General features: G+C 57.2%; 1 protein-coding gene across 1 annotated transcript in view; it reads left to right on the top strand.

Annotated features, from left to right (window-relative positions):
- The window catches only part of ST14 (suppression of tumorigenicity 14 (colon carcinoma)), a 9,919-nt gene extending 398 nt beyond the window's left edge, over positions 1-9,521 (top strand). The window contains exons 2-18 of the mRNA XM_009890794.1: positions 64-191; positions 829-899; positions 1,372-1,532; positions 1,991-2,026; positions 2,429-2,666; positions 2,839-2,978; positions 3,419-3,516; positions 4,045-4,154; positions 5,072-5,202; positions 5,496-5,600; positions 6,495-6,602; positions 6,941-7,048; positions 7,241-7,369; positions 7,749-7,929; positions 8,103-8,377; positions 8,667-8,803; positions 9,360-9,521. Coding sequence (XP_009889096.1) covers positions 64-191; positions 829-899; positions 1,372-1,532; positions 1,991-2,026; positions 2,429-2,666; positions 2,839-2,978; positions 3,419-3,516; positions 4,045-4,154; positions 5,072-5,202; positions 5,496-5,600; positions 6,495-6,602; positions 6,941-7,048; positions 7,241-7,369; positions 7,749-7,929; positions 8,103-8,377; positions 8,667-8,803; positions 9,360-9,521 — 2,318 coding nt within the window. The remainder of the gene's footprint in view (positions 1-63; positions 192-828; positions 900-1,371; positions 1,533-1,990; positions 2,027-2,428; positions 2,667-2,838; positions 2,979-3,418; positions 3,517-4,044; positions 4,155-5,071; positions 5,203-5,495; positions 5,601-6,494; positions 6,603-6,940; positions 7,049-7,240; positions 7,370-7,748; positions 7,930-8,102; positions 8,378-8,666; positions 8,804-9,359) is intronic.
- Positions 9,522-9,795: the final 274 nt, after the last annotated feature.

The raw sequence follows: 9,795 nt of genomic DNA, 5'->3' as shown, positions 1-9,795 counted from the left end.
CCCCTGCCGTGCCACTGTCCCGGCCCTCACTGCCCTTTCTGACGCTGAACTGTTGCCTTATAGACAGGAACGCGCCCGTCCAGAAGATTTTCAATGGCCACTTGAGGGTCCTGAACTGGGACTTCCTTGACGCTTACGAGAACTCCAGCTCGCCGGACTTCATCATGCTGGCCAAGAAGGTGAAGAGCACGGTAAGAGGTTTCTTGCATCCCTCCTCCTGCGAGCAGGACTTTGTCCTCTTCCCCCTGTGGCCACGGGGATCTTGCACGTAAGGCTGCTTGGAGCTTTCTCGCTCCTCTCGGCTCTCCCCGCTCGCCGTGACACGCTGGGCCGGGCGCAGGGAGCCTGCCTTTAAACTGGGTCTTGGCATCGCAGCTCCAGCCCGGTGCCACCGTGTCTCCCTGCCTCTGCCACCCAGCGTGTGCCGTAGGAGGCTGCCTGGGCAAATCCTGAGGCCAGCGGATGAGTCAGGGCTGGGAGCTGAGGCAGGAGCGTGTCGGCCCCTCGTGCTGAAGCCGTGGCTGGTCTTGCCTTTCCCCTCAGATATGGGTATTCGTTGTGCTTCCCCCGGGATAAAGCCGGGCGAGCTGTGTCAGAGCAGGCTGTGGTGTGCCGGTCTGAGCGCTTCTGGGACTCTCAACTTTCCCTTTTCCTCTGGGGAAAGTCCCTCTTCTGAGACTCTCAACTTTCCCTCTGCAGATTCCTGCAGCCAGGGGTGCTGGGGATGTGCCCTGATTTTCCATAGCGGGCTTGAAGCTCTGTCTGTCTTTAGCCTTTCCCTCCTCCTCACTTCTAGACAGGCTGAACACCCTTCTTTAAACCTTTCAGGTGGAGGAAATCTACAGGAATCATGCAGATATTGGTCCTTACCACAAAGAGACGGTGATAACTGCGTTCAGGTGAGTGTTGGGTGCTGTCTGAGCCCTCTCTGGGGGTGGAGGGGGGCGATGCGGCGATGTCCCGCAGTCATGGACCCTCATTCCTGGGCTGCTATGCGCGGGGACACCTCATTAGCCACCCTGAGTGACACAGTAACGGGTGAGCAGTGAAAAGCGACCTGAAAACACATATTGTTTTCTGCCAGTTCTCATAACTGTGTGCTGAGGGAGGTGTCTTGGGAAAATCCAGGTATGGTACAGTGGAGCACTATGAACTGCAGTGGGTGGCGTCTGGCAGCTTTGAAAGGGACTCCCCGGGCTGGCAGGAGCCTTTGCTGGGCGCAGTTTGCTTAGCTTGTCGTTAAGACTCTCCCTTTCCCATGGCTGTCCTTCAAAAATGGCTCGTTAAGTAGCTTGGACCCTTCTTCTACTGACACTTGAGCCCTCCCCCATCTGTCCTTGCTCTCACCCCATAACGGCCCTTCCCCTGCAGCGAGGGCAGCGTCATTGCCTACTACTGGTCCGAGTTCGTTGTCCCCAAGTACCGGGAGGAGAGTCTGGACAGGGCGATGGCGGACAAGCAGAGCCTGGTCCAGAGGTGGAACCCCCGCCTGCGAAACCCCATGCTGAAGGTGGAGTCGGTCGTCGCTTTCCGTGAGTGCTGGCTCCGCCGTCCCTGAGCCTCTGGGTGGGACTGGGGCGGGGAGGGGACACACATTTCGTTTTGGGGGGTAAGCTGCCGGTTGCAGCCCTCCTTTGGGTTCTTCGGCCCCGGGGATCGCTCTGAGGTTGAGCGTAAGGATCTGGCTTTCTCAGCGCTGCTTTGATGGGCCATGCAGACTCGGGGAGGCTGTGCAGACCCCCTCCCCTTCACTCCAACTCTGTGTTCTCCTCTGAAGAGGGACAGGGACAAATCCTCCCTCCTGCAGAGGGAAAGCTTGGTCGCTCGGCTCCCCAAAGCCCAGGCAGGAGCAGCCTCCCCGTGGCCAGCTGGCCCGGAGAGACCCCACAAGCAAGGCCAAATCAGTGCAGATCCCAGGGACCGCTTCAGCTTTGCGCCCAGGGACTTTGCACAGCTCAAAGGATGACACCACCTCTGTTTTCTCCTGCAGCTGCCGACCCCAGCATAGCTTACTCCGCTCGGAACAGTAAGTACTGTTCTTCTTCAGTCTCATAACAGCCTCTGTGCATCCCCAGCCTTCTTTGGGGTGGCGATTTCCCGTGCAAGGTGGGAAAGGGCCTGGAGAGAGGTGCTCTGTGTGCAAGGCAGACCTCCGTGTCCTGCTTGGAGCTGGTTTGGGGTTGGCCAGACTGCGGCACGGGCTTTGCCGTTGTCTAGCAGTAGCGGGTGGCCCTGGCTGTCCTTCCCCAGTGCCTCACTTTGTAGATGGAGTTTGGTGAGCAAGGGTGCTCCCTGCAAGAGGCTCTGCCCAGGGACAACCTGCAGGCAGGCGAGGAATTACAAGTGCCACGCTCTGCATCTCTCAGGGGAAGAGCAGGGCACAACCTCCTCGTTTGCTTCGTTAACTCTTCCCCGCTCTCTTGGGCAGAGAGCTGCATGTTTGCCCTCCACGCCAAGGAAGGGGAGATCACCAGTTTCACCACGCCGGGCTTCCCCAACAGCCCGTACCCCAACAACGCGCTCTGCTACTGGACACTGAGGGCGGACGCCAACTCCATCATCAGCCTGACCTTCAGGACGCTGGAGCTGGAGCAGTGCGCAGACAACAGCGACTACATCAAGGTGTACAACTCTCTGAGCCCCGTGGAGCCCCACGCTTTGGTCAGGTGAGTGTCCCCATCAGGTTTCTGCATGGCACCGAGTCCTGGCGCGCGGTGGCAGGGTGACACTGAGAAGTCCTGCTGGTAACTGAGCTCCTGCGGCTGCTCAGAGGCGATCTGTGCTGCTTGAGGCTCTCTACGCAGTTATGTTTCACGCATCTTGTCCTTTCCTTCCTAGGCTCTGTGGGAATTACGCCCCTTCCTACAACCTGACCTTCCTGTCCTCCCAGAACGTCATGCTCGTCACGTTGGTTACCAACAAGGAGGGGAGATTCCCCGGCTTTAAGGCCGAGTTCTTCCAGCTCCCCAAGATGAAAGGTGAGCAGAGGCTTTGGCCCAGTTCCCCCTGTCTCTCCGTGCCACGGGCAACTGAAGAGGGAGGCGCAGCTGTGGCTGCGGTCAGTTCGCCAGGGTGTTTCCAGGGCCAGGAGACCTGGCAGCAGGTGACATCGCGCCTCTTGGAGCTTGCCTTGCCCACCGTGCTCTTGGCTGCTGTAATGATGTCCCTTGAGGAGGGCAAAATAAGAATTATGTTGGATTAGACATGCAGATCGATGTACGCAGGAAGCCCTTAATTGATCTCCTGGGTTCTCTCCGAGCCTCGGAGCAGAGCTGCTCGCTCCAGAGATCGACTTAACCTTGTTAGAGCCTGTTGCATCTGCCTCCCTTCAGGCCTCGGGCGATAGCCAGCTAAGGCTCGGGGAAACCACGTCTCTCTGCGTCTCTAACCTGTTCTCATCTTCTCGCTTATCTTCTAGTCTGCGGTGGGACTCTGAAAGGAGAGAGCGGCACCTTCACGACTCCCTATTACCCGGCACACTACCCCCCAGCCATGGACTGTGTCTGGAACATCGAGGTAAGACGGGGTCCTCTCTTCACCTTAATTAGTCTGTCAAATGAACTTGGTGGTGCAGGACACCGTGCAAACCAGCTCACGGCAGATGCTGCCTAGAGGCGTAGAGCCTGACATGGCTGGAGGAAGGCAGAAGAGGCCGCGAGAGGCTCGAACCCCGCGCAACACCGTAGCCCCCAATAACGGTAGATTTCCACAAAAAGCACGTGGGCTTTGGGACGGGCCAGTCACTTGCTGGCGAGACTGGTGGTGGGGGAAACCTTCTGCCCTGGGAGAGCAGGCACCGTCGACAGAGGTCTGGCTTCAACCCGTCTCTGTGTCCCTGTTGGATCTGGGCTCAGCAAGCCGAGCAATGCCTAAAGTCAGGATGAGCAACAGTGGCTTTTCAGGAAGGTTCTGCTTTTCCTGCTTGATTTCTTTCCTTTTCCGGTTATCTTCTGTCCTCCCCGCAAACCCTTTACCCACGGAACTTAGTCTGATTTTTCTCTGCTGGGGAAAACAACGTGCCGCTGACTCTGCTTCCTTTTGCAGGTTCCCCCTAAAAAGAACGTGAAGGTGCGTTTCAACATGTTCTTTGTGCTGGAGCCCGGGGTCCCGGTCAGCTCCTGCACCAAGGACTACGTGCAGATCAACAGCACGAGGTAGGTGTCGGGCGCTGGCGCTGTCTGACCCCCGGCATTGCCCCTTGGAGTTGGGGGGGCTGAGTTTAGTTATATGGCAACTCCTGCTTTCCTTAAACTGGCTGTGGGAACAAGCGTGCCGGTGCTTTTTGGGATATGATGAGGCAGGAGGGTGCTGGGGTCTGACCCGCTCTCGGAGCTCGATGCCCCGTGGTGGGAGGGGAGCAGCCCGCTTGGTTCTGGGGATCGGACCCTGCGTTTGTTGCCTGCTGCAGCTGCGTCCCCCCCCCAAAATGCTGCGAAACATCGCGTCACGTGCCTCGCGTGCAGAAAGGCAGAAACATCTGGCGCGGTTTTGCTTGAATGAGCAAATCTCCATTGTTAGGGTAATTGCGTTGCGTTCTGTGATGCGTTTACTGTTACATTTATTGTTTGCTATTGCACAACCTAACGTGGGCTGAGCCACAAAGACAACCTGGTACTGCGCCGGGGGAGCGAGCGGTGTCGTTTCACAACATTTTGGGCAAAGGAACTTGACCCTTCCTCGAAGAGAGAGGGTTTCCAAGTCAGCACCTGCGTCTGCGGTTCCTGCAGGGATGCTTGTGTTAGCGATTCCTGCCGACCCGCGGCGGGATGGGATCCTGCAGCCTTAAAGGCTGCGCAAATCCGGAGCCGGGGTGGGATTTGGTTGAACTCGCTCCCAATCCTTTCTAGGGCCACAACTTGGTGTTTGCAACTGGCCCGAACCTTCCGCCAACGGCAGGAAAATTCGTCTCCTGCGTTTGTCCAGCAGTTTGTGCTCCCTGTTCCCCTGCCCCCTTCGCTCTCTGGGTGTGAGAGGCGACCCTCGGTGCTGATGGGGAGTTCGGGGACGGGAGACGGTTTGCCCAGTGCTGACCCTACAGCACTCCGCTCATCTTTGCTCTCTCTCCCTGCAGGTACTGTGGGGAGCGTTCCCAGTTTGTGGTGGCCAGTACTACCAACAAAATAGAGGTCCGGTTCCACTCAGACCAGTCCCACACGGACACTGGCTTCTCTGCCGAGTACCTCTCCTACGACTCCAGCGATCGTGAGTGGAAACCCTGAGGCTGTGGGGAGGAACTGAGGGTCTGAAGTCTGGAGGCTCTCCCTCCTCTGCGCTTACGCTGCCCCGTAAAGTGGGAGGCGTGCTTTTCCAGGGGACGGGAGCGTGTCTTATTTTCCTGCAAACCTCCTTGTATTCCCGCTCTGTTGAGAGGAAAAGATGGTTTTAATGCCGGATGCTGTAAGCGGGCTCGGGGAATGTTGCGTGCCATGGGGGAGGGACATAGAGGGGATGACTGGAAGGCTCACGCGTTGTTTTATCGCCTTCTCCCCTCTCAGCCTGCCCTGGCAAGTTTACCTGCGACACTGGCCGCTGTATTGACAGAAGCATGCGCTGCGACGGGTGGCTGGACTGCGTAGACGGCAGCGACGAGAGATCCTGCAGTAAGTCTTCCGTCCTTCCGTTTCATTTCGGCTTGCCACGGGAAGGGCTGCGCTGCCCTGAGGTGGGCACGGGTATTTGCTGTGGGCTTGTTCTGGGTAGCGTAGCCTTAGCGCTGAGGCTTTGCGGATCAGCTGCCATTCTCTCCCTCGCGAGCACCAGCGGAATCAATTTGGGATCCTTTCCCAGCACATAGGAGCCATGGGTTCCTGCTAATCCAGCCCTCTCCCAGTGGGATCTCCCTCCCTTTCCAGTCCCTCCCAGCTGGGACTGTGTTTTTCCGTTTCATCCTCAAAGCTGTTGTGGGTTTGGCTGAGCCGGGTGGTGTAAAGGGATGTTTTTTGATACCGAACCGGGCAGGTATTGCAGAGCCCATCTGGAAAACCTGTGTGATACACAGGAGTTGTTTCTTTGCGCAGTAAGTTTTCCTCTTGGATTAGCAGAACTATCCCATAGGTAATGTTATTGCCCAGGGTCTGCGGGTAATTAGAGAGGACGGGATCCCCTGGTTTGGGGTCTCTTTCCCGGGTAGGGGGCTGTTTTCTGAGGAAGGGCTGCCCGCGCCCCGATGCGGTTATCTCGGGTGCTTTCCCACTGCTTGTAGCTTTGGTTGAGTTGTTGCCTCTGGCTGTCCTGCTGCCCTTATGTCCTCTTCAGCCTGAGACACCGCAGCACTCCAAATAGTTTTGTTGTCCAGAGCGGTGGAAATACAGTGCTGTAGCTTAATCGCGGTATGTGTTTACGCAATTGTGTGTGTGGCCCCGCGCTGTCGTGCCGTTTTCTGGTGCGCTTCTTCCCGGGTGCTTGGGTGCCGCGGCAGACGGGTCGCTGGCGATGATGACTCCACAGGTGCCTTTTGCAGGTCTCGCCCCTCATTTCTCGCTCTCCCTTTTCAGCCTGTACCGACCAGCAGTTCAAGTGCCAGAACGGCTGGTGCAAGCCCAAGTTCTGGGTCTGTGACAACGTGAACGACTGCGGCGACAACAGCGACGAGCTGCAGTGCAGTAAGTAACTCGCCCCGCGGGCAGAAAGGGCCGAGGGCTTGAGCAAGGTGAAGGGAATGATGGAAGAAGGCAAGAAACCCAAAATACCATCCATCCGCAGGGGAGAAAAAGAAGGATGAGCAAAAGCGTAGGAAATCAGGCTTTGAGGAAAGAAAGGGCTGCATAAATCAGTGGCGGTGTGCAGTTTAGAGAAGAAAAGACCGGGGACGCAGGACACAGGCGTTTGTGCGGTGTGGCTGCAGAGGCTTTGCTTGTCTCGGGGGGAAGGGGAGATGGACACGGCCGCGTGCTGGAGGTGCTGTGGGCTTTGCCGGCTCTCAGGAGCTGCTCTCCCCCAGGTTGTGCAGCCGACAGCTTCAAGTGCGCCAATGGGAAGTGCATCCCCAACGCACAGAAGTGTGACGGCAAGGACGACTGCGGGGACGGGAGCGACGAGGGCAGCTGCAGCAACGGTGAGGATGGGCTGCGGAGGGGCATCTCCCCTCAAAGGCGGATTTCTTCGTGGCCGGGAATCCTGGCGTGCATTTTTTTCACGGGGTGGCGATGTCCTGGGGATGGGCTGAAGAGGTGAAGGGCTCCTGGATGGCGCGACCTCCCCAGAACTGGGGCTCACCCTTCTCCCTCTGTCCTGCCTGCAGCGGTGCACACAACAGTCCCCTGCAAGGAACACACGTACAAGTGCCGCAGCGGGCGCTGCATCAGCAAGCAGAACCCGGAGTGCGATGGGGAGCAGGACTGCGAAGACAATTCTGACGAGGACAACTGCAGTGAGTACCCTGGGGAAGGGGGGGAACACGGGTTTCTGCGCTGGGCCCCTTAGAGAAACACTTAAGTGCGGCAGAGAGAGCCGCTGGGTTTTTCTGAGCGATAGGTGGAGCTGAAAATAGCCGAGCTGTGTTTCTCAGCAGCGTGTGGGATGTCTGTGGTGTTCGGGAGGGCTTACACAGGTAATAGAGGGGTTTGTCTGCACATTTATGGACCTGGCCGGTAAATATTTCAGCAAATTTAGCATTTGTGCTCCCGTGCTGATGGCGTCGGCCATCCCGGTGTGGGTAACGGGGCACTTGTGCTGCAGGAGGTGTCCCGGAGGAACGAGCTGAACGGGAGCAGGAGTAACCAAGTGCCCCTTCTCCTTCCCCACCCCAGACTGCGGGATCCGCTCCTACACGAGGAAGTCGCGGATCGTCGGCGGGCAGAACTCGGAGGTGGGAGAGTGGCCGTGGCAGGTCAGCCTCCACGTCAAGGGCCAGGGCCACATCTGCGGGGCCTCGCTGATCTCGGAGAGCTGGCTGGTGTCGGCCGCACACTGCTTCCCGCAGGGCATCTGGTAGGTGGGAGCCGGATCGGGGCCCCACGCACTGTGGCGCTGCCCTTTTCAGGCGTTTGAATAGGAAAAAAGCGACTTTTACAGGTGTTTCTCAAGGAAACTGTTTAAGGTTGCGAGCTACACTGTCTGTGAGACGGGGATTCACCCTGCCCTGTGTTTCGTGACTCGTGCAGGTACTCGGACACTAGCCTGTGGACAGCCTACCTGGGCCTGACCGACCAAGGCAACCGCAACGGCGCCAATGTGCAAACACGGAAAATCAAGCGCATCATCACCCACCCCTACTTCAACGACTACACCTACGACTACGACATTGCCGTCGTGGAGCTGCAGAGCCCCGTCACCTTCTCCTCCGTCGTCCAGCCCATCTGCCTGCCCGATGCCAGCCACAGCTTCCCCGTGGGCAAGGACCTGTGGGTGACCGGATGGGGAGCCACCGTGGAAGGAGGTGAATTTACGAATTTGGGGCCGCGTTGATGTATTTTGACGTGTGGCTTTAGTGAAAAGGGGGGCTGGCTGTACGCGATGGAAATGGATTCGCTTGCCTCGAGACCGGAATCAAACAAGATTCCCTTGGGAGTGCACAAAGTTAACGTCTCGGTCCTGCTGGAAAAAAATGGGTTGTTGCGACGGGGATTTACCGGGCAACTAGTCGGTTGTTCAGAGCCTGAACGAAGCGCGCAGTTGGGGGGGAAACACCACACGTTTTTACTGAGGCTGCCCATCTCTCCTCGCAGGCAGCGGCGCCTCCATCTTGCAGAAAGCAGAAATCCGGCTCATCAACCAGACGGTGTGCAACCAGCTGCTGACGGACCAGCTGACGCCGCGCATGATGTGCGTGGGGATCCTGACGGGCGGCGTGGACGCCTGCCAGGTAGGCCAGCGCCGCGGCGGCACTCGGGTTTATTGCTGTGAGGAGGAGCCTTAGTTAGGTAGACAGGCTGCTTGCTCAGCCCTTTTTTTTTTGATTCTGGCACTTCCACCCACATTTCTACATTTAATATACAACAAATCTACGTGGATCCTCTTTGATTTGGGCAACGGACGAATTGGAAAGGGCCTGAGCAACGAATTCTGTCGACGCATGACTTAGTCTCAAAAACTGCAGCCCACAAACGCACGACTTAGACTCAAAAACATCGCAGCAGGTAGGAGAACAGTGCAACCACACTCCACTTTGTTACCCAGAGCCTCAGTTAGCAAGATAGGCTGCTTGTTGAGCTCTTTATTCTGGCACTGTGACTCTTATTGCCATACTTAAATATTTGCTTTTGCTGTATGTACAGTTTTTTCTTGATTCAGGAAACTGTACAGACAGCTGACTTAGGATTGGTTTTGAGACTTTAAATCACAATAATTAATTAGTGCTTATCACTTGGCATTAGGCTAGTGTATCAGGGTGGTGCTTATGCTACTGTTTGTCCGTACAGGGAGACTCTGGGGGGCCCCTGGTCAGCGTGGAGCCCAGCAATCGGATGTTCCTGGCCGGCGTGGTGAGCTGGGGCGATGGCTGCGCGCAGAGGAACAAGCCCGGGGTCTACAGCCGGGTGACCAGCCTGCGAGACTGGATCAAACAGCAGACGGGGCTTTAGGGACACGTTCATCCCTGCGGGGTCATGGACACCACCAGCTGAGATGTGGTATGTCATGTCCTGCTGGCAGCGCACAGCCTCTACTGTGAACTTCAACCCTCCCTCTACCTCGCCGCAACCGCCTGGGACTCAGTCTGTCTACGACCAGCCCGAGTTGATGGTTTAGTTTTGCCTTTAGTGTTCCCACATCTCAACTTTGAATTCAATGTTTGGAGGGTAAGACATTTCCCTTTAAGGGTAAGCCAGCACTGCTCCCATGAACAACTTCAAGGAG

This window comes from Charadrius vociferus, unplaced genomic scaffold (assembly GCF_000708025.1).
Source record: "Charadrius vociferus isolate BGI_N301 unplaced genomic scaffold, ASM70802v2 scaffold858, whole genome shotgun sequence".
In the NCBI taxonomy this organism is placed as follows: Eukaryota; Metazoa; Chordata; class Aves; order Charadriiformes; family Charadriidae; genus Charadrius; species Charadrius vociferus.
Note: the sequence above shows the minus strand (reverse complement) of the source record. Positions and strands in the feature narration are given on the sequence as shown.